This window comes from Oryzias melastigma, linkage group LG1 (genome assembly GCF_002922805.2).
Source record: "Oryzias melastigma strain HK-1 linkage group LG1, ASM292280v2, whole genome shotgun sequence".
In the NCBI taxonomy this organism is placed as follows: domain Eukaryota; kingdom Metazoa; phylum Chordata; class Actinopteri; order Beloniformes; family Adrianichthyidae; genus Oryzias; species Oryzias melastigma.
This window is the reverse complement of record NC_050512.1, coordinates 11,573,300-11,598,685: the sequence shown is the minus strand read 5'-3', so window position 1 is coordinate 11,598,685 and position 25,386 is coordinate 11,573,300. Positions and strand designations below refer to the sequence as shown.

Here is a 25,386-nt window from a genome sequence, read left to right as displayed (position 1 = left end):
GTAAACCTTCCTGAAATCCTGTTGTGAGAAATGCACTAAAATGACTGAGAAAAACTTTAATCTTTAATTTATTAATCCACATATCTTTTTTTAATTCACCTATATATTTAAAAAATCTGTCCATCAATTTATAAATCCATCTAATAATCTATTTATTAGTCCAACATTAATTTGTTAGCTGATGTACTCATTTATTAGTCAATTTATTACTTTATTAGTTCATTGATCATTTTTTTAGTCAATATATTCATTTATTAGTCCATGCATTTATTTATTAATACAATATTTATTTTATAGCCCATATATTCACTTTATTAGTCCAGTATATATTCATATATTAGTCAATATATTTATGTATTAGCCCATAAATTCCTTTATTAGCCCATATAAACTTTTATTAGTTCATCTATCAATTTATTAATCCATCTACCTATGTAGTAATCCATCCATCAATTTATTAGTCCATATTTATTTATGAATCCATCTATCCATTTAGTTCTACATTTTCAATGATAAATTTCTTAATTCTTAATTCATTTTTGATTAAAAAAAAAAATTGAGTCATTTTTTCTTTTCAGTGTAATTCTGTGCTTCTTTGAGACACATTTTTATGTTCTAAACTTTCCAAATTTAATTCAATTCCAACAGTCTTTTCATGAACAAATTGAAGTCCTAATTCAGTACATTTGAATGCTGCTTATTTCTTCTTTTAACTATTTTTTCTTCACAAAGAACACATTTATTTGAGAACTGAGGTTGTCTTAAAGACACATGCACAAATACAAGTAAAACATCAAAATCAAGGCTCATGGTTAAATTATGTGGATTTGTTATAGTCCAGCTGAATCAAAATTCATTTTAAGAACCTGATCACCATAAGTGCATTTTAATTATGCTCTATAGGAAGTTTTGGTGTAATCCCCTGATCTCAACAAGCGTTTGTGCGACTGCAGAGAGGAAACCTCCCTAACAGGAGAAACCTCACTCAGCAGCAGCAACCATCTGCCATGACAGGTTGAGAGGACCGGAAAGAGAAGGACACGAAAGCAAACGGCCCCTTTGCCCCAACAAACTCTCATTTTGCAATGTAAATGCACTGCAGTGTTGTTTTTGTGAGTCGTATAATTTCCTGTCTTTTAAAACGTGGTGTTTCGCATATTTTACCATGAATTGTCAGGTGTCACTGGATCATGTAAATGTTCTTTGTGCATGTCTGCAGAAACAGCTCACAGGTGATAATTGTGCATAAATGAGCGCTCGATCAGCTTCTGGAGTCTAGGTTTTCATTTTTGCTATTTTTCCTTTCAACCTGGTGCTCAACATCTAAACTGACCTGTGTGAACCTGGCTGAGAGCTCAGTTAATCCTGCATCCTCAGGGATTTAGTAACTAGCAGCGTGTTGCAAATGCACATAGCTGCAATCTCTCTTCTCATTTCTCGAGATGCACAAAATGGCTATAATTACAATGCAATACTTGTTTTTGCTTGTTTGTAGCTCTTTCACCTCTCGTTACTGTATCCACCCTCATTTTCCCTCCATCTACTCTGGTCCTGGATGCTCTTGCTCCTTTTTTTTATTCCTACAGAACAAAGAGAGGTGACCTGGTTTCTTACCCTGCACCTGAAAAAAACTGTATTTTTGTTTTTTTTAATTAAAGCAAATTGTTATGTCAAAAATGTGTGGTTCGTGCCAGACCCAAATAAAATGGATTGGATGCAAGAAGGTGTAAAGTCTCCAGAAAATCTCCAACAGGCTTTTAAAGTCAGATGTAATTAGAGCAGGCTCCAGAAAACTTAGTCATGTTGGCCATCTGCTATATCTGCCAAAAAAAATACTATTTGACAAGAATTATGATGGTAACATTACTGTGTGGAGGGAATATGGAACTAGAGGGAAAAATTAAAGATTTATGCCGAGGAAAAACATTAGTTTAAAACACATGAAAGTGTGGAATATATGCAAACTTGTAATGGGGAAAGGAGGGAGCAGGTGGTGCAGAGCTGGATGAAAGTGGAATATTGATGTTTGAATGAAACATGTAGGAAAGCCACAGAATGAGAAGTTCAAAACTGAGAGGCAAGGAAAACCATAAAATTAGATTTCTTTTTTGTAAAAGTGTCCCAACTGGTCTTTTATTATGATAAAGTCAGTTTAAACTAAAATTTAAAAACTTTTCTAGGACATAGGTGGCTCTGCTGCCGATCACTGGCGCCAATCATCCACCAAAGGCAATATCGGGTTCAGTGTCGTGCTACATGCAGCACAATTGATGGGAACCTTACAAAAACAACAGAACTAAAATTACAAAATGATTTCAATGTGTAAGAGTAGAAAAAAACTTAGATTCCAATAATTACAGTTATATTATTAAAAAAATGTTTTAATAATTAAACAACCAATTGTTAATTCTTTAAGTAACTAAACAAAACAAAAAAATAATTACTTGTGTTTTTAATAAATTGCCACACAACATTACTTTAGTTCCAGCTTTAGGTTTGATAAAACATTGAAACAAACACATATGATATGTATATATTTTGGAAACCACAAAGGATTCTAGGAGGAGATTATTTATTTCCTGCATAAAAAGATGATCCAGAATTGTATCCAGCATTTGTTAATTTGTAATATTTTATTCTGAACAACTTTTTTGAATTCATTTGACTTTACAGAAAGTTTTATAATTGAGTTTGATGATAATAGTGTGAGCAACAAATATGTCTGCAAACAGGAATCTAGAATATTAAATTATGAACTAGATTCGGTGACTTTATTGAGTGGTGATCTTTTTTGCTTGTTATACTTTAAATCGGTGATGCATCTTTTGAGATCAGCATGAACAAACTAAAACAGACAGAAAATGAACCACAAAGAAAAAGATTCGTGAAGTGATCAATCGTACTTAACTTTCCCTCAATTCATGTTTTTGTGATCTGCGGTTGGTAGTATTTTTCTGTGTTGGGTCTGAAGTCACTATAGCAAAAAGCGAAACGTTTCAATGCAGGCAAATGCTGACTGTGCTCTGAACACAGTAAAGTAACACACTGGCTTAGCATAATCAAGCCTGCCAACCGTCCCATCACAGAATGAATCTGATTACCAGTCGTCTATCAAAGAAATTCATTCTAAGATCAACAGCAGAGGTTCTTCAAGGCCTCACCATCTAAGGGAATCCAGGAGGAGATGTTTTGAGGATTGATTCGATGCAGACTCTAGCTGATTGAAAGTTAGGGATCACTGCCATTTCTGACCTCATTTTTCACCTAGCAGGTCTGGAAAGTTTCAGCAGAGACAGCTGAGACTCCTGGATGCTGCTGCTCCCAGACGGACTCCCTCTCAATGCCACTCATGTAGAAGCAGTTTAAAGTTTAAACTGCAAATATGACCAATACAGTACTCTCGACAGCTTTACATTGTTAAAGAGTCTGTCTTTTGACTGATTCATTGGGTTGGTGTGTGCTGGTCGTAGGTGTTTGAAGCTAAAGTCACAGCTAGTATCTTTGTGACCTCTTTTTAAGTCGTGTCAGCTGCACTGCAGAGCTTCTGCGTTTAACTTCAGTTATATGTGAGATAGCAACAGAGACAAAAGGGGAGCTGCAGGACAGCATGAGCTGAGATGACCCATGGGGTATCTGGAAATCAATACACTGCATGATTTCTGTTTAGTGTCTAAGCAGAAATGTAGCAAGGGAGTGAATTACTAAACGAGAGCAGCAGCAGCAATGCAACCAGAAGACGGAGCAACCTGGTGCTTTTGCGAATGCAGAGGCTTGTGTCAGCTGATGCAAAACCAAAAAATGGGAATCATGGATGATTCGCAGTGGCGGTCTTTTATGGGAGCAGCCAAAAGGCAAAGAAGACAAAAACAGAGCAGCAGGGGTTTAATGAGCATGTTTGTTTTCAGTCGTATCGTCGCTCACACTGATTTGGCAAAGGCTTCATGCCAGATTCCCTTCCTGATGCAGCCAGACTGTGACTGTAACTAAGCTTGAATCCTCAGCCGGCTGGTTGGGAGCCCAGATCAGCGCACACGACTGCCCCCACAGCCTGAGGGGGGGTGGGGGCTCTCAATATAGTGTCACCCCTATAAAAAAAAACTGAAATCCCAGAGAGAGACAGCTGAAGACATGGACTCATGTCAAAACAGAGACCAAATACAAGATGGAAACTGAAGCGTTTAATCTAAAACAGAGAAACAGAGAGACTCAACAGAACCAAGACAAGGAGACATGCAGATTTTTCTGAAAATGAGAACTGACACCATGAGGTTAAATACACTGATGGGATTAATTAACTTATATTGAAACAGCAGTGGTAAACTACAGACTCAAATCAAATGAATTTATGACAGAGTGGAAGGAAGGGGGATTGGAAATGAACCAAATTAACTAAACAGAACTGACCAATCTAACCGATTAACCTTTAGTAGTCTCTGCACTCACAGGTGTGCTGGCCAATCACATCGCTCATTTACAATGACATAGTAATGAAACTGATCCACCATTAGTAAAGCTTTCATGCAAAATTTAACAGGCTTTAGATATGTAGTTAAAGTTTTCAAACAGTTTAGTAGAATTTTGCTTTTTTTGTATTTTTTATTTGGATCTTGTGTTTGATTTTTTGAATTTAATTAATTCACTCCTGCTGATGATAAACTACTGATGTAGTCACAGCTTCCCTGGGGCAGACTGACAGAGGTGTGGCTACCAGTACGCCTCTATAGCTCCTCTGACCATCACTGGACATCATATGCCTTCACACACCAGTGGAGCCACACTGGAGGCTGAAGTGCCTTGCCCAAGGACACAGCAACATTTGATTGGGGGAGTAGGGATTAAAACACCAACCTCTCAATCATTGGCTGACCTGCTCAACCCCTGAGCCACTGGCATATGCAATAGAATGAAAAAAAGATGGATGGATTTTTATCGACTTCTCTCCTCCACTATTCTTTATCATTTATTTTCATGTAGTCCCTGTTTGGTGCAGTGTGATTCATGTGTTGTCCCTCTTTTCCCCTCGCCTCAGGGGAAGCAAGAGATTCCAGGTGGCTCATCTGTGCTGCTGTCCTTGATAGTGGACCTTGCCTCTGGCTTGTCATCCCTCCTTCTTGTGGACAGGTTTCTTTTTTTTTGTCCCATAATCATTTTTTTGTTGAAAAGTTTTTCCTTACAGAGAGGGAGGGTCTAACCCCGCGCTTACACCGGCAGCGTCACGGCTCAGTTGCGTGCGCCATAGTCTTTTCGTAACATTAAAAGTGCGAGAGAAACTTCCACTGCAGGCGTTCACGTCCTGCGTCTGCGGACTGACCTCTGCGTCTCTGCGAATCCTTTTCGTTCGGTTCAAATTTTGACGGACGCCGCAGCTGATTGTCATCACTTTCTGTGAAGTTGGGGCTATTCACGAGTCACGACTTAAACCGGAAACCACGCGAACGAATTTAAAGTGCATCCGGTATATTTTCAAAATAAAACGAACTTTCCTTGAACTCGCCGGTTTCAGCGTGTCGTAAACATTACGTAATTTTTGGGTTACTCAAAGTGTGTTGCAGCACAGCGTTGTCAGTCATAACCATGAAGAAGAAGCTGATCATAGAGATCCAGAACTACTCTGTCTGGGCTGAGCTTTCACAGGCTGTGGATGGAGCAGCAGCCGGTGTAAGCCATCGGCTGTAACTAGTCCACTCCCGCGATGCAACGAAGCCATGACGCTAGCGGTGTAAGCCCGGGGTAAGAGCAGGGATGCCCAGTTTAGTTTAGTCGGTTTAGTTTAGCAATCAGCTATTGTTTAAATTTCCTGATTGATTTTATGTTTTTTAAAAGTTACCGATGTGTTGTGTAATTGGCCTGTATGCATAAATTAGAATTGAATTTGATGGATGGATGTATGGATGGGTGATGAAAAGACATCTTTAAAGAAGAAACTGAGGTTGAACTTAAAAAGACAAAAACAGTTTAACGACAACTTATTTAAGCAAATTGGAAAGTTGCAAAAAAAAAAAAAAGCTCAAAAAGGACCTGGACTACTAAGGGTTAAACAACTTAAAGGACAAAAAAACAGAACCAAAGACAACACAGATTCAAAGTGAGTTAGATGAATAAGAAATGTAAAATATGGACACACATCTAGAAGAGCTGCTCCTGCATCCATAAACTGAACACTACACAGCAATAGAGACCTGACTGCAGACAATACTATTTAATGTGATTCTATGAAAATAAGTTTGTCAAACAATGAGACAGTTTGTATGCATGCAATTTTACTTTGTGTTAGTAAAAGTTGACCAGTCTGAAGTTCAGCATAAAGATTCAAGATACTCAGGAAGTTGGGAATAAAAAAGAGCAGTATGGTCTTCTTAAAAAAAATAAATAAATAATTACATAAGTAACACTTACAGGCTCAGAAAAGGACAGCACACACTCAGGCACTAAATCACCACTGTGCCAAATTGTCATCAGTACATTTTTGCAAAACCTTTTACACACCAGAATTGAGCTTTTACAAAGAGGAGAGCTCTACAGAAAACGTCGGATCGTCGTTTTGCTTTTACTGAGTTTCAGTACAGAAAACACCTTCTTCTCTCCCATCCAAACCTTCATGCATAATAGAGTATCTGATCCTAGCTGCATGTCTGATTAGTACAGAGAGGGCTGTCTCTCCCAGCGTGGGTTTAGATGTTCATTTTGTTAAGTTTGATCTCAGCTTCCACCTCACTTATGGAGACGTGCTGGGAGAAGAAAAACTTGCCATTTCTCCCCTTCACGAACACCACTTTAAGCAAATATATAAACACACAGGCAAAATTTGACAGTAAAGTTTATTGAATGAACAATCATGCTGACTAAACAAGCCCACGATCACATCACAAACCCATGGAATCTTCAACAAGGCCATCATCACAGCTCAACTTCTAAAGCGAGGTGGAAATCTGTTTACAATCGGAATATTTGTCTTTTTTCTCCAAAATCATTTTGCTTTGAAAATCACTTCTTGACATGTAAGGATATTGAAGTGAATTTGACTTCTGCCCTTGGTCCAGAAGTGGGGTTGAGTAGTCCGTTTGATGGTCATACAGTTCGTCTTGTCAGCTCGCCGTGATCTTGTAGCCTGGAAATCATTCAAATTCAAACAGTGATTTGACTCCATTTCTTTTTGACAGCAAATCTCATCGTCTATGTGAGTATCTGCAGCTATGTGTGCATTAAAATTTTCAGTTTTCCTTAAAAAAACAAACATTAATTTTTCTTGTCACTCTAGCCATCACTGCGGATGACATGAAACAGCGTGACGTTGTAGAGCACCTGGTGGCCGTTGTTCCAGGTGTACAGGGCTCTCTCCCGGGGGTTGTAGTCCATCATGCTGATATGAGAGTACTGGTTGTGAAAGGGGATGTCGGTGTACTCATAGGTGGAGGTATTGGTGTGGTAGGCAAAGTGGACCTTCGCTCCAGCAAGGTGGGAGTTTGTGACATACAGGGTGCCGCATATCATGAAAGCTTCCCCTGCGCTCCGCTTGGGAAACCCCGTGTCCCAGCTCTGGAGGACATCCAGCGAGCGAGGGTCCAGACGGCTCACCTGGAGACAGGGGGCGAGGATTAGCGTGTCTCTTTAGAAAATTTTTAATAGCCATCAAAAAGTTGGTGAGTTGCCATGGTGATATTTCTGCATTTTCAGTGTGGTTTTAGAATTGGAGCAGAAACCTTTTGCCTTCACCCACACTACTTACTCTTTATTTTCCAGCATAAAACGTTGGCTCACAGTGAAAAATGTGAATTCAAAACACTAAAAGCAGAGATTTATAGTTTTATTGTCATTTATTTTATATATTTTTGATTTGTTAGGATTTGTTGAGTCTCAATTACATAATTTTAACAGTTTGGGCAGCAACACATGAGGTAAGATTAAAAAATGTGCATTCAGCTGTGTTGCATGGAGCTTGCATCCTCCCTGGTTGAAGAAGAGCATGCATTCATTGCATCAGGTCATAACAGATCAAACATTAATGCAGACCCTGCACGCAAAACATCAGAGCACAAACAAGCCTGAAGAACAAAGTCTTCATAGGATCGCATGTCCCGCCAAACAGAGTCAAAGGATAGAAAGAAAATCCAATTTTCTGGAATAGATGCTGAATGTTGCTGGTGAAAATCCTAATAAAGTGATGGAGCCAAAGGTGAAATGGTCTGTAAAATGAAAAGAACAGTGCGGGATGTGAAAGATGAGTGAACCGAGGCGTGCTGCAGGGTAATGGTCTTCCAAAGTGTTCTGGTCTGAAGATGACACCACTGATCCTCTTAAGGAAACTAACTCAGGCTCCTTTAACCAAATAGGCCCAGAAATTGATCTTTTTCAAAATAGGAGTCAATGTGCAACAAGATGGTTTTATTTATTTTTTTTTTAGACTGTTACTATCTCTTCTTTCAACATCAAAAAGACAAGTGTTTTATGGCTAAAAAATGCATAAAAGAGTATATTTGAACATTTGTGTAGCAGTTCGTTTTAACCAAATGCCTTTTTGTAATTAAAAAAAGCTGTTAAGATCTAGATGGGTTGTCAAAATACTGAAAAAAGAAATGTGACTAAATACTTTCTCCTTGGTAACCTCCTGCCAGGACGCTCTTCTAAATATCGCCAATTATTTTCACTTAGAGTAGAAAATGAACTAAATTAACAGTTTCTTTTTAATCACATCTTTTTTTAAATCACTAATCAAACATGACAGATCAACAGGAATGGAAAGTAAAATCTGTAAAAGGATAGAATTTAACAATGATCTGGACACAATGAAAAAGCCAACAACACTATTAGTAGTAAATATCCAGCGCAAAGTAATTAAAAAATTCTAAACACTTTATGATAGCTGTCTGGGACAAGAGAATCTGGACACAGAGAAAAAAAATATGGTGGTCTAAAAGCCGGAAGTCCCTCCTGCGGGAGCCGGCCACAACAAAAGCATAATTTATGCCCAAAGTCATTTTCGACCGGAAACCTCTATTTTAAGTTTTCAAACCTTTTTCCCCTTTGACGTATCGTAACTGTTTACATCATCAGCTGATTCACAGAGAAAAACTTGTATTTCGCCAGCTTTTTCTCCAGATGTAAGGTTCCATTGTAAACGGGTGTAGTTATGTAAATTTGAACACTTTTTAATATTGACTTAAAAGAAATAAAACAATTAACATTCTCTGTCCCATTTAAAGCTCATCTTGCACACTAAACTGCTAGACAGTTCCACTTTATTCACATTTAAAGGCTGATAGTTCTAAAATGTTTTTAAAATATCATTTATAAAAGGGTTTCCTAAAGTTGCGAAATTTCCGCTTCTGGCTGATGATTTTTTCTGGTGCCATCTTGCATGTGACTAGAGACCCCTCGTCTGGGATAGTGGTCCAAGAGAATGGGACTTTGGGCTTACCTAATCAGGATAATCTAACCAGAGTTAGTCTAAATACATATTTTAAACAATTAATTGTAATTGTAAAAATTGAGGCAGAAAACTGACTAAAATACACTGACTGGATTGTGAACATTCTCATAAACATCAACATTAACAAGGTGATGTTTTGGGGGGGATGAAATACCTGAAGGCATGGTACTACAGTGGCCCTGGTGTCCAAATTTCATTATTAAATCCCTCAAAACAAAAATATTTTAAAGATCACAATGAGAATTAAAAAAAAACAATAATCAAATAAATAGATGGATAAATAAATAAAAATATTACATTTTAGAAACCAAAATGCAATTCTAGAAAAATAAAGAAAAATAGAAATCAAACATTTCGGAAAACAAAAGTAATTCCCAGAAATCAAATTGAAATGTAAAAAAAAAACAAAATACATTGAGAAAACAGAAAAAAAGTAGACACTATGGAACATCACTGATTGGATAATTACGTTTGATTTTTGACGTTTGAATTTTTTTAAATGCGCCTTCAGTGTCTAAAAAAAGTGTTATTCTCAGTACGGAGCATATCCAGCATCACTTCATGCCTAGGAACTTTTGGTTAAAGTAATATCATAATGGACAAATGTCATAAATCAGCAATGTTCCATCATACCTACTTTTTATGGTTTCCATAAAAAAGAAAAAAACATTTTGGAAAGCAAATGAATCTCCAGTAATCAAACGAAATGCTAAAAAAATAAATAAAATGAGAAATGGGAACCACTGATTGTGAGATTACGTTTATCCATCATTTCAATCTAAAATTATTTGCAATGAAGTGCTGCGGGGCATCACCATCCAATCATTGATGGCCAATAGATCCTGCCTTTTGTGCTTTCTTATTGAATTTCCTTTCTGTTTTCCGAAATGTTTTTTTTTTTTATTTTGTTTTAATTTCTAAAATATATAAGTTTTACTTTTTAAATTGTCGTGATTTTCCACATGATTTGCGTTGATGAATTTGTTGGTGTAAATTGCACTTTAGGGCCACCGTACGGTTTGTTATGCGGTGAAAAGCCAATTCTACAATCTGTTTTCATATCTTTTAGAAACAGCTATATGTACATCTAAAATAAATATAGTGTAAAGAACAATGATTCAGAAAGGTGTGCAGAAACTAATAAAAGGAAACGGTACCATGATGTTTCCAGCATTTGGGATGGAGGTGTAAACAGCCCAGAGTCCTAGCTCATCGACCATGAGGTCGATGTCGGAGGATCCTCCCCAGCTGTAAGGGAAGGTGTTGTTGTATCCGGCTCCGCTCAGGCTGCGCTGGAGCAGCACGCTGCGAGAGTGAAAGCTGTACTGAACCTGCAAGGACAAGCACATAAAACACATCTGCACCGGATCGTTGGATCATCTGGTGTCACAGCCCCTGTCAGACAGACACTGATGTCCACTGATGTGATAATGTCAGGATTACGTCTGAATGAGCTTCCTGGCATTTCACATGCTAATTTTTTTAATTACCAAGTTCAGCCAAGAAACACTGACATTAAGACTGTTAACACCAAAAGCCCCTCACAGTCTTAATCGCTGGAGGCATGCTGATAAAGACAGTTACATAGATTCTGACTGTTAACAGAGGAACATAATTATTAAATTATTAAATAGAAATGCTGCAATTTTCCAATCATTATAAATGTTCTCCTTGTTTTTTGTGTTTGTTTCAGTGATCTTAAGCCAAATCAGGATTTCAATTTTAATTGGAAGGGAAAAGTGCCCTATGTAATACACAACAATAATAAGATAAGCAGATTAAACACAATCGTTTCCTTTTTATAGTAAAACCAAATTACTTTGTTAAATCTATTGTGTCTTTGATTATAATAGTTTTAGTGTCCAATCTGAAGGTAATTAAAAATGTTTTTTTTTTTCTGGAAAATGAATTTAATTCTAAATACTAATATAAGCACCTTGATCTAGCAAATGATTCACCCTTTATTTCTATTTCTGAACATATCCTCAGAGGATTCATACAGTAACTCACCAGGATGTTACTCTGGTGCTTGTTGTAATACAGAGATCCATTGTAAACCACATGACCGGTTCCCGCCCAGGGGTGGGGCAACAGGTGCTGAACAAAGTTCTGTCCCTTCGTGAAGTCGCCCATGGTTCTGTATTCTAGCACACGTCTGCCCTTGTAGTAACCATCCATCGACCAGACCTGATGACAGAGCAAACAGTGAGGAAAGAGGTTTATATGTGTTACCCCTCTGCCTTATCTCAAAAGAACGAGTCATAGTCGCTCCTGCAATACAGCAGTTTTATTAAGTGATCACAGTGTGTACTCAGACTCTGTGCACAAAACAAAAATAGCGTCAGCTCAAAGACAAACAGAGGCAGAAATGAAAGTCTCTTTGTAGCTAATCTCACAGTTTAAGTTTAATGTTACATCTTAAATCAACCATGACATTAAACCTGCCCTTTTCATGATGTTCAACTGTCTTTTACTTGTATTTGACTTAACCCATAATTCCCATAGTTCCATAGTGACATCACAGTAAAATATCTGAAATGTTTTATGTTTTGTAGTACTTTCCACATAATTTTATTTTTAAGGAAAAATGGCTCTAGGTTTTTATTGGTTAAGAAGCCCTTTGTTGAAGTCTGTTACAGTGCAACTACGCTCACTCAGGCACTTTATTAGACACATCTGGCCAACTGCTCGTTAGTGCAAATTTCTAATCAGCGAATCACATGGCTGCTACTCAATGTATTCAGGCATGTGGACATGGTAAAGACGATCTGCTGCAGTTCAAACCGAGCATCAGCATGGGGAAGAAAGGTGATTGAAGTGGCTCTGAAGGTGGTGTGGTTGTTGGTGCCAGACGGGCTGGTCTGAGAATTTCAGAAAATGCTGATCTATTAGGATTTTCACCCACAACCAGAGAGTAGTCAGAAAAAGAGAAAATATCCAGTGAACAGCTGTTTTGTGGGTAGAAATGCCTTGCATTGCAATCAGAGGAGAATGGCCAGACTGGTTCCAGCTGATGGAAAGACAACAGGAAGTTAAACACTGGTTACAGTTAGGGTCTAAGAACATCTCTGAACACATCCAACCTTGAAGCAGATGGGCTACAGCAGTAGAAGAACACACCAGATACGACAGGAAATTGAGGCTACAATTCACACAGGCTCACCAAAACTGGACAGTAAAAGATTGGATAAACATTGCCTTATCTGAGTCTTGATTTCTGCAGCAACATTCAGATGGCAGTGTTGGAATTTGGTGTCAACAACATGAAAGCATGTATCCATCCCGGCTTGGTGTTGTAATTGTGTGTTGGATATTTTCTTTACACACTTTAGACCCCTTAGTACTAACTGAGAATAGTTACAACGCCACAGTCCACCTGAGTACTGCTGCTGACCATGTCCATCCCTTTATGACCACAGAGTACCATCTTCTGATGCTACTTCCAGCAGGATAACATGTCATAAAGCTGGAATCATCTCAGACTAGTTTCTTGAACATGACAATGAGTTCACCAGACTCTAATGATATTCCATTCTATTCTACTACTTGATGTCAAGAAATATAAATACTTATGTACTTAGATTTTTTTGACATTATATAAAGTCAAATTGAATTGTGACATCAAGTCTTTCCTAATGTCGCTAAATGTTCTGATCTAAATTTAAATCAAAGGTAATGAGAAAAGATGTAATCCTTCTGTGTGCTGAAGGAGGAAGGAGAGTGAGGGCAAAGGAGATTAGAAGACTAACAAACAGAGAGACATCATGTGAGTGAGGACGATGAAGAAACAATAGGGGAATTCTAAATGAGCTTTGACAACATTAAAGAGACAGGAGGTAAAGCAGAAAGAAGAAAACACAAATGGAAAGTTGTTCCTCGGGTACTAGTACTTGAATCGGCAACACATTGGAAGAAGTACGTATAAGACTACAGGAGATAATTCTTAAATCCTCTCCTAAAAGGGGGAAAAAACTAAAAGCATTAACATTGATTATTGTCAAACCAAAAATAATGAAGATATGAGTTTAACTAAACATTCTGGACAACCCCAGACATTGCTGCTTCTATATGCTAGAAGCATCTAATGTATCTGATTGTAGTTATCCTGTAGGCTTTTAACATCTATGTTCGACTCATGATGTATTTTGATATGAAAAACAGAAAAAAACTTACCCTCACTATTTTTTTTATTTATTTTATTTTTTTAATTCTGTCTGACCGCTAATGAAGCTCTTTGTATTTTGTTTTCTTTTTCTAGCAAGCGCTACAGTAATTGAGCTTCCTTTGTTTTTTTGGCAGCTGTAGTCCTTTGCAGCATTAGTTTCACATGAACAAGCTCAATGAATGTTACAATGAATGTTACAATGAATGTTTTTTTAAATGAGCCCTGCTGGTTGAACTCGCTGTAAAGTCTTTTTACTTTGATATAAAAGACTAAACAAAACCAGTTCTTATTATTACAGCATTACTGCCGTTGGTGTACCAGGGCTCCATAAGAACTCATTTCTTATTGTGGAACCAAAAAAAAAAAAAAAAACAAACTCAGGTTACACCAGCGCACCCAGCTGTTCATGGAAAAAGAACATTTATGTGACTCTAAAAGTCACAGAAATTTGGTTCAAGAACAGAAATAAATTAAGCCCATTTCATGGGCTAAACCAATCAGAGAGAGTGAAAGCTGCCAGCACTCCTCTGATTGGTCAGGGTCCATAGGTGTAGGTGTCTATGGGCTTCATTTGCAAAGGCTACAGTCAGAAGAAGGTAAAAAGGAGTATGGATATCAGAAAATGGGCATATTACAAAAAAGATTGACACATTTTTTGTTAACCTTACAACATCAAAGAATTGGAAGAACATTATTTTTTTTAATTCCGTTTTTAAACCCTTTGATCAAATCCTCAAATAACTTTTCAAATATTATTTTTGAAAGAGATATAGATGGTATCAATTATGATACGTTGTATGATTTGGTAAAGTTTTTGCTCACAGCAATGTTAGGATGCAAAAATGTGTTGATTTGAGTATTTAGGAAAACACTTTTTCCCCTGCTGTCTCAAATTTGATCCACACATTTTTACGGTATAATTGTATTAATTGATTAACAACAAAAAGACTATTTTTTTTTTCAAAAAATAGTCATTTAGAAAAAGAATTAAACAATTGATGAGTTATACTCACTAAAAAGTTTTGAGAATTAGCAAAACTTGAATTCCCACCAAAAGTGTTTTTGAGATTTCATGGAGGCAGCCATTTTGAAATTAGCAGGAGTCTCTCTACTGCCCCTAGAGGAATGAGGATGATCTACAGGGCAGAAAACATCGATCAAGTTAAACACAATGGGGTTTTAAGGACATTTTTCACAATGCTAATAATATAGGGGACTCACCAATGCGTGCTATAAATATGATACAAATAATTATTTAGGGTTAAGGTTCAGGCTTATTCTATACAAAAATGAAGCAGACTTGGTCCCATTGAACACATTTTTACTCGCTGCAGTGTCTCTTTGATTTGAGACCATTATAAGCTGTCAAAGCAAGTCCTGTGTGAGCTCCGTGGCAGAATGCCTGCCATCTGCACCACAGCACAAGCAATACATTGTGGTCTAATTTTTTTGTTTTTGTTTTGAAAGACAGACCGACTCGCAACATTGGTGGTTATTGCAAAATCCAAAATGTAAGTCAGAGAGCGATGAAAATGAAGCAAAACTGACATTACTCGAGTACACAGCAAGGAAAAAGTGCTGCTACACAAGTGGGAGACCGCTTTTTGCATATAAGGACAATACGAGTGCTTTTATTTTGTAACTGTGGTCATTTCCTTTGAGCATTTATAAAATAGAGACGATCAATTTCATACAAAACTGTTTTAAATATAAGCTTGGTGACATTTTTAACAGAACTCCCATTCATTGTTAACGGATTCTAACATTTTTAAAACAAACCTGTTTTTTTCTCCCTCACACAAACATTCTTTGGTTTTTACACAAACAAACAAGGTCATTTGAGAAAGAGACAGCTTTTAATTATTTAACAAACAGTGCATTGTGCTGTCATTTTATATTTGGTGACATTTCAGTCTTTTTACAGCACAAAGAGAAGATTGAAAATGAAGAGCAAAGAGAACAAAGCATCTGAGAGCTCATAAACAAATAAATGTTGTATTCAACTTATTTTTTTGCATTTAAAAACTGCTTTTAAAGCAAATTTGGGTGCAAAAAGGGAGCTAAGATAACAGAGAAAAACAAAGATTTAGACTTTAAATACAAAAAAAAAAACAAAAAACGTAAGGCTAATGATTAAACCAAAATAAAAAACTTTGTTGGTAATTTAGTGAATGCTGTAAAAACATTATGTGGTTCAGGGGTGTAATCATAACATCCTCTGTGGATGTGGAAGAGAGTTTTCCTGGCTCAGATACAGTGAAGCCCATAATCTGATGCACTTTTTTTTTTTTTTTGTAGACTGTTGGGAGACGATGGATTGCAATAGTGCATTTGTGACTGGTTTTAGTGCATTTTTAGAGAAAACTCAAAGCATAAAACCCATTTCATGCTGCGACAAAATGCACTGTGTGTCCCCTGTCCTTTTACGGAAGCAGGAAATTGACAGAAAGTGATCCTGTCAAACTGCTGTTAAATGCAATGTGGTTGAAATTGTGGGTACACCCACATGTTGTGCAGGTGCAACTGAGAAAATAATTAAGCACACAGGTGCAATCAGGCGGAAACAAGTTAATTTAGAGCCCTGTAGGTGTATAAATAGAGCAATAAACTTGTATTTAAAGAAAATAAAGTTGGTTAGAAAGCCTGTTTGTTACTCATTGGTATTGTGGCACATTTGTAAGAAAAATATTCATGAAAGATGAGCAGTAGAGTTAAGTATGGGGAATGAACCCATTAAAAAATTAGCCACATTCCTCTGCCAATGCAAAACAGCATATTCTGCCTTTGATTCTCATTTGATGTTTGGTGGATTGAATGACTCCATCGGATCCTCTTCACCTCCATATTCTGAAGTATCTGATATTCACAGTTTGGTGGAGGAGAGATTTATCATCTTGGAATTGTGTTGGTGCATTGCACAAAGTAAGTTAATTCAGAAAGTATAAATGTGCACACATGCTGTGTTTTTAACCAGAGTTTCTGAGGTTCTTCTCCCTGACTGTTGTTGGCTTTTTTTCTCCTTTTTTGAGCTTTTGCAGCTTCACCAGCAATGAACTCTAAACTAAAGGAGAAAATAATCTTTAGCCTCTTGGCATTTTTATTATAAGTTAAATAGCATTTGCAATAAAATGGCTTAAAACGACATAAACAGTCAATGTCACTAAACAGTAACATGCAATACCATATATCCAAACCACCAAACCTTCATTAGAGAATAAATTACAATTACTAATAATTCACACATTACATATTTAACTTGAATGATTCAAATAACATTTCTCAACATGTTTCTTGAAAAGTCTTTATAAAAAGGATATTTTGTGTGGAAACACTAGATTTCTCTACTTCCAGAGGGAATTTATCGTCAACTTTTTACAACTATCACTGAAGTCCTTGCAGAAACGTATTTTTTCAAGCCTAGCAGAAGTAGATATGGTTTGTTGCTTTTGTTGTTCTGGCTGTAGATTGGCAAATTGAGGTAGAAACTTCAAGCCGTTTGTAATATGTTTGATACTCCTAGTGTGAACTATAAAACATTTTGTGTCTGTTATGTGCTGCTGTTAGAAAGTGAATTTGGAGTTTGGTCCTGAACTATTTACAAGTATGGTATTCTCTTTGGTTACAGAAGCTCTGTGGCATCTTCCTAAACTGAGATTGCTTTGGAGGGAATACTGCCCCATACCATCACACTGCCTCCATCATGTTGTTTCAGCAAGCAGCAAAGTGTTGTCCACAATGTTTTGCTACTGGACACCGGGCTTTTCACTGTACAAACCTTTTCTTCAGTCTTGTGAAGGACAACCTACAGTACCTAAGAGCCCACCGTGTTAAAAAAAAAAGTTTTCTTGAATTGTCTTCTTAGAATGGCTATTTAACAACCTATCTAGGGTAAACCCCCTGGATCTCAGTTTAGAAATGCTCCTCACTTCATACATTGGAGGAGATTATGAAGTTGTTCTTGTCCATTGCTCCCATCTGGATCAATTAGCCATTGCACTATGATTCTAGGAGCAAACACCTGCTGACCACTGTGGAAGAGCCAATCCTCAAAGGGCCACTCACTAGCTCCTTTCACAGGTCTGTGCCTTTGTACTTCTTTTTATGCCTTTCTTTTCTCTGTAAACGGTCCATTTAGCAATGGTGAAATATTTAATTGAGTCTGTGATCACCTTTCAGAGGTTGAATTAGAGGTGAATCAGAGGTGGAACAGCCGCCTTCAAAGGGGTAAGGTAGACAGACTGGACGACCGCCTAGTGTCAGGTAATACAACAATAAAGTTTTTTAAAGAAAAACATTTTTTTTTTTTTACAACTAGGGAGATTGGTTAACTTCCTTCCATGCTATGTGCACAACTGTGTGAGAACATTCTACAAAGGAAAACACAATTTAAACAATATATATATATATATATATATATATATATATATATATATATATATATATAAGTTTTTAATGATGCCCAAAACTACACACCTAATAAAATAATTATTTTCTACAGTAAGCAAGAGTATCAAGTGTCTGTCTGTGCTCTGTGATCATAAAAAATGACCAAAGTATTGCTGCGGCGCAGCACATGAATATAAAGTTCAGTCTGATCTAGGTTTGTATTTTGTCCCCAGCTTTTGTTCACAAAAAGATGATTTTTTTTGTCTCCATACTTAGGTTGCATACCTGCAGCTTTACTCTTTCCTGGCTGCACGCTCACGGGCATTTAAAGTGTTGCATCATCACTGCGTAGATGACCTTTGTGTCTGGATAAGTAGAATTGTACCTTAAGTAAAAGTCAGTGCTCAGCCTCGTCTGTATTTGCCTCTTGTGTTTTTTCCCCTCACTTCTGACAAACTGTCTGTTTAAATCAGTGGCAGTTTTAGAGTTACCTCACTATATTTTTGCAACAATAAAGCCCACAATTAATTGAAATGCAGGATTTTATTCCTCTTTTGACCTTAATGAATTATTAATAAACACCGTCAAAAGTAAACTTGGTGTTTACTTGTGAAATTTTTGTCAATCTATCTAGTGGTTTGTGTCTTTTTCACTTCCTCACAAGTCTATCACACTTCTATCTTTCACATCAAATGTGATATGCGAGTCAAAGGCATCGAGTTTCAATGCTAAGTTAATGTACAGACGTAATCAGAGGTCCAATTTGAGCGTTGAGTGCAGCATGTCAGTCTGGCAACAGCACGATTTAGGCACTGCAGTGCGATCTGGGTGACACGGTTGTGTCAAGAGTTTAAAAATCTCAATTTATGCAAACAGAGACTTAACTTTGGCACCAACATGGTGCACAAAATGATCTGTTCTACTCCTGAATTTCGTTTTATTTTTCTTCATTGCATCAAGACAACAATAACAAGATTGTCTAATTTTATTCTTATTTACAGTTTTTAATTCCTCGGATAAAAGTCATCAATCTGATGAGAGAGAAGTACTGCTGAGAGCATCCATCATTCAGACGCAGCTCTTACAGGTGTGAACCTAATCGTATTGGGAGAGTCTGTGAATGATCTCATGAACCAAGACATGGAGAATTGCTCAACAATGCCTTGGTGGAGCTCCACAAAATAATGTTGATCTGTCAACATCATCCATGTCTTCCATGCATTTTAAATGAAATATACAGGTAAAGTTTCCATGTAGCGATCAGGCTAAAAACCTTTGATGATAGTTCCTCCCATACGCGTCAGGTTCATGAACGCAATTTTGGACAAGCATCAAGCACTGAATTTGACACGCGTTAAAAGAGAGGCGTCCAATGTAAATTTGACATGCAAATTGCGTTTAGTGTGAATGCAGCTTCATTGCCTCCATTCTTAGATTTTTTACCAATCTTTTCTGTTTTGACGTTTACATTTGATTCATCGCTGATATTTACCTACCAAAGTGCTTCTTCCTACATTCCTCCCACGGTCACTCTCAACCTGGAAGAGGTCTCCATAAATTGGGGGACTCCAACCGTACACACCTCAGCAGATGTTCTCTTCTACAGTGACAGATGTCTGTGTGTGTGTGAGTAAAATCTGAAGCCCCCCTCCTCCCCCCACACACGTTTTTCCTCTTTCTCCCCATAAAGAGGTGATGAAGAATTCATAAATGTCAGACAGGAACCCAGCACAGACACAGTAGTCATGGATACGAAGGGATCTTTGGGAATGGCTTTACTCTTTTTGACACGCTTGTTGTGTGTGTATGTGTTCCCGTCTTTGTGTAGTTGTGAGGACCCACCACTGATTTCTGACCACTTTTATAAGGTTATTGTTAGCAATTAAGAGATAAAGCCACATTTTAAAATATAAAATATACCTTCTAGGGTTACACTTGCCGTCGGCCAACAGTAACAAGGTTAGGCCCTTTGCAGACCAGGTAGGGGATAAAACGGATCGCACAAAATCGCTTGTGCCGTAGAAGGAGAAACTGATTTCTTCACGTGGGTGTGATCAGAAACACAAAAGTTTAGATTTAAATGTAAGTAATGACTTTTTGTTTTAGCATGACTTTTAAAATGTATAAAACCAATGCTGTTATGTATTTTCCGAGCAATAACAGCCACACGCTAACATAGATGGCTACAGATGACATCATCAAGCGGTAGTAATGTCCGAACTTGAAGACACTGGCTATGTGTGAATTCCTTCTCTAATCCCCAACTACAAAAAAACTACAGTATATTGTGGGGGACTGTATTTTAAATGCAATTTGGACACCATGTTCTCTACTTTTTTTTTAAAGGCAAATTTTTTAATGACGTCGGCGATTTCACAAAATGTCTAATAAATACAAAATCTAATCAATATGAGCATATTAAGACATTTATTCATACTCCACTGTCTTTTAAAAGTGAACATTTTAATGGTTTACCAAAAAATTACCTTCAAACACATTTTTTTTGCAACAAAAATGTTTAAACTTGACACATTGTGGTCTATATTCACCAATTAGTGAACATCTATGCACACTTGCTTTTCCCAAAGATTTCTGGGTAATTCTAGGGCTCTCAATTTTGGAATTGTAGATTCGGACAGCACTACAAAATGGTGAGCGTACTATATAGTGCACTATTTTTCCCATATCTCTCTGCTTGGATGGATAAATGTAGAGATAGGGAAAAGAAGACATTTGGATTTAGATATATTAAAAAACACTTTTTACAGGGAAATTTGTGATACTTGATGGAATCTGATAAATAATCTGCACTTGAACTAAACCTGTATTCAAAACCTTAATTAGATGTTACTGACATCTAATTAGGGCTGCCACAAACGATTATTTCAATAGTCGACTAATCTCCGATTATTTTTTTCGATTAGTCGACTAATCGGTTCGTGCGGCGACTAGATGTAAAACATTCATCTTAACCATTATTATCCTTAAACTTGAGGTCTGTAAGCTATATTCTATCTAAAATAAAGACAATAGTTTATTAATCTTTTAATGAATCATGCAGGTTTTGTCCTTCATTTGTTTCTGGTATTAAAACAAGACTTAAATCAAATAATGCAATCCGAATCAACAACAGAAAACTCTTTAAAACCCTGCAATTCTTTTTTAAAGCTTTAAAACATATATTTAATAAAACATGTACAAAGTATTTTAAAAGCTATTTGCAGATATAAACACACTCAAAATATTTGCTCACTGAGGTCCATTTATTAAAGCAAAACACTAATAACATCTTTGAACTCAAGATATTCCTATACATAAAAAACCTGAGGATGCCCATAGAAACAACGAAAATAAATAAAAAGGGAGAAAATTATATTTTTTAAAAAAGGGAGAAAAGCAGGAGATGTTAGAATGTACTTCAGTACTTCTTTCACTACCTACATCCACTGCACATGCGCAGACTGATGCTTCATATTTTCAGTTTGGGGGAGAACCCTTAAATCTGTGATACTTCTTTAATGTTGTGGTTGTTTTGCTGTTTGTTGTCGTTTTGTGACTTTAGGTTATATTTACTTGTAGCTTAATGCAGATAATGTAATGCTAATCTTGTAAATTTAGCTCTGGACTTTTAGGTGAGCTCCTTCACTTCTGGGACTCGTAGTTTTAAATCGTTCCATAACTGCTGCAGATCCGTACCGACACACAGCCTCTCTGTCTGCGCGGTGAACGTTTCATAATCCGCTCTTCGAATTTAACGACGTGATCGCGGCGCGGAATATGAATGAAGCCTCGGACGAGCGGTTCATTTCCAGTGTAAACTCGTTATCCGCGCCGTCCTCGCGGCGTTTGGTTAGAAGAGCGGAGATTATGAAACGTTCACTATGCAGACAGAAGCGCCGTAGACACGGATCTGCTGCAGATCTTCTGGTTCATCTCCAAACAGTGCAGTAATGACAGCCGCGGCGGAGCTAGCTGTGTTACAGTTAGCGCCGATGTTAGCTTAGCTAGACGAAGCTCTCTGTTCAGCGTGATCAAAGTCCGTCACGACATGCTTCATCTTCAGGTGATCATTTATCGCCATCGTGCTCTCATGGAACACAAGTTCTGTCTAGCAGAAATTACATTTGACACTTTTTCCTCTTTTATTCTCCTTATGCTTCCCATATTTTCGAGCGAGCGTGTTGTTATGAGACTACCGAGAACTTCCTGTGACGTCGGATTAGCACCACTGCGCATGTGTGACAAAGAGAATGGAAGACCCCCGCAATAGAAGGCGCGAACCGTAGTTTTAAGATCAAAACAAGGAAAAAACAAACAAAAAACGACTAATCGACGACCAAAATAGTTGTCGACTATTTTAATAGTCGATTAGTCGTCGATTAGTCAAATAATCGTGGCAGCCCTACATCTAATGAAATCTACAAAATCTACTAATTCTACAAAGCCTTGTTTTTTTAATGCTTAAAGGAAACCAGTTCATCAATCAATAATAAAATCTTCGTCACAATTAAGATAGTAATATACTTTATACTGGAAGGTTAAAAACATAAAACGTGTGTGATTATAAGCCGTTAAAACAAAGCTCAACTTTTCATCCTAGCTACTAAGAGTTGAATAAATTAGTTTCATGAAAATCATACTAATTACAAGATGTTGCTATGGTCACTTATGCGTAAACAAACATCTGTGTACCCATTATAAAAATCAGGTCTTTTTTCTTCAGGCTAATACAGAAAAAAACAGCTTTTGTTGCTGATATATAATGTTTCACACATGGTCACACAGCGGCATTTATGCACATTCATCTACATAACACATTTGTATTCTATGACGAAAACAGAACCTATATTTATACACATTTTATTTGTGTGTCTATAAGTTACACATTTACATTTTATTTTCATTACACATTGTCTTTAATTTCTCTTGTTCACTCTTGTGGCTCTGCAGCATTCCCTATCGACTTAAGTAATTGATTTTATATGACACTAAAGCACAAAAAGTGCTGTTGTCTAATGACATCCTTTATCTGTAACAATAATCTCTCTCACTATGCTAAGCACCCTTTCAGACCCGGCATTACTGTGGGGGACACATGGTAGAGCCATCATTGGTTTTGACAGCTCCCTGAACCTCACATCCATCCCTCCCCAGGCTAAATCCATCCACCCTGTTTTCCAGGTGTGTTCCTGCTGTCGGTACTGTCCTCACAAGAAATGCCGCCCATATTACTGCAGCTGCAGCTGTAAGGATAGCTTTGACGTTTTGTTTTATTATTATTTTGTTTAATAAAGGAGATTTATGGGATAATACTAAAGGGAAGAGAGTGAGGAAAACAGGTTAAACACAAGTCAAAGGGTAGATTTTCTATGATTTAACCCAGTTGAGGTTTTGGCGCAACACTTTTTTTTACATAATTCATAAGTTTTTATTTTATTATACTGATTTTGTTGCAGCACATTTATAAAACTGGGTTGCATTCCACAAGAAACCACAAAGGATGACCCATCTGACCCAGCAGAAGTCCATTCCCACTTCCCTCCACACTTTACAATCCATCTCGAGAGCATTGTACGTTGATGAATTCAAGCTCTGCTTTTAACAGGATCATACCCATCAGACATTTCTTCCAAGTGTCCAACCAAGATCATTAACATAACATCAGGTTAGAGTGACATCCCACTGCTACATCCCTTCTGGGGCTCCTGCAAAAAGAATGAGCATTGAGGGAGTCTACTAAAAGAAATGTTTTAGGTTTTAACAATCTCCAGGAAAATGTCACTGTCAGCTTCACTCCACAAACTTCACTGCTACTCCTTTAAGAGCAGAAATGCAGCGCACACATTCTGTAGTTCATACCACATCAAGATCATGCACTAAATCTTTTGGATGGGATTGAATGAATGTGTCCAGTTTCCAGCTCTCTAACTAAAAAACATTGATCCAGAACACCCAGGCATACACAGAGTAGAAACCTATTCACGGATTCACAGCTAAACCTATTATTAATAATTGTACATCAGACAAATTGTCATTGATTTTGCAGTTTCTTAGCACACTGAAAAATACGGTGAAAAAAAAAATCTGTGCCTTTGCAGAATGGAAAGTAAATGAAGCAGGATACACAAAAAACACAAAGAGTAAACATAAAAATGCTCAGAAACAAGCTAGGAAAAACACAAAATAAAAGTTTTCGTGTCTTTTTTTAAATTTAAACTTTGTAATCCAGGTACAGAAAGAGCACATCTTGCCATCACTTCTTGCAAATGACAAGTTGGAAAGACAAAAATAGAAGAAATGCACACCAGGTCTGCAAAAGACACTAAACCCACAGCTCCAAACTGTACCACTCATGGAAATAACCGGGAAACTTTTGACGATAACTGGGGTAGCAGCTCTGTGTAGCTGCTTTTCATCACTGTGGAGAAGCTCTAATAGGGAAACAGGCAAGGGTCACCATGGCAATATAAATCACACCTGGCAACTGGAAGACAGTCGCCTTGACAACTAGCTTAATATTCGGTCCCTGTAGAGAGTGTATAGTTGTGCATCCATGTTGTACATGTGCTCATGTGTATGCAAAGGAAACAGTGAAGCTTGAGATCGAAAGCGCAAAAGTCTTTTCAGGAATAAGGCTGACATAGAGAGGAAAAATACACCAGGGAGTAGAGGGAACGTAGCAACCTGCTTACAGCACCTCCTCATGATGTAAACAAATACAAATGACTCTATGTCAAAAAAAAAAAAAGTCGGTTTGTGGAGGAGTTTCCTAAAAATGTGACCTTAATTAACTCAAACTGAATAAATCACCCGTCAAACTTGCTCTTTAAACATTGGTGTATGGCTGAGTTCAGCTGCTTTATATCCTTACATCATAAATAGTTCAGGGGAATATTTGAGAATCATCCTCAACCTGATCTTCTTGTTTTTTTATTTAGTGGCCCCAATTAAAAATGTCAACCCTAAATTTAGGATGAACTGTCGACCTTTGTCCTTAAAGCCTTAACCCTGAATGATCCTGGCGAAGGTGGATATAAAAAGCACAGAGCCACTGCACACCTACCCTGCTGTCGGAGCTGGGAATCATGGCGTCAGTCATCCAGGAGCCAAAGCGGGACCCCGAGGCTCTCACGGTAATTGGGTTGCTAACTGCAGTCAGACGACCACAACCTATTAACAGATTCAAAGAAACAGGTTTATACATCAAGCAGGAATAAGGAGAAGATAATGGAGATGAAGCTTCAGTGCTGGAGTGATTAATGTTTACTGTCAGCGATGCTTAGCCAGCTAATTTATGAGCAGCAATCTTCCACTTCCAGACATAACTCAGCATACCCATATTTCATAAAATCTTCCATGCAAAATTGCGATAAAGGATAAAAAAAAGGTGCAGGTCAGCAAGGTTATT

At 37.4% G+C, this 25,386-nt stretch overlaps 1 protein-coding gene across 1 annotated transcript in view; it reads right to left on the bottom strand.

The window, feature by feature from the left end:
- Positions 1–6,800: 6,800 nt before the first annotated feature.
- The window catches only part of LOC112137606 (noelin-2), a gene marked incomplete at its 5' end in the record, with an annotated part of 46,602 nt that continues 28,016 nt past the window's right edge, over positions 6,801–25,386 (bottom strand). The window contains 4 exon segments of the mRNA XM_024260019.1: positions 6,801–7,575; positions 10,585–10,758; positions 11,438–11,614; positions 25,042–25,148. Of these exon segments, the coding sequence (XP_024115787.1) occupies positions 7,255–7,575; positions 10,585–10,758; positions 11,438–11,614; positions 25,042–25,148 (779 nt within the window). The 3' untranslated portion in view covers positions 6,801–7,254.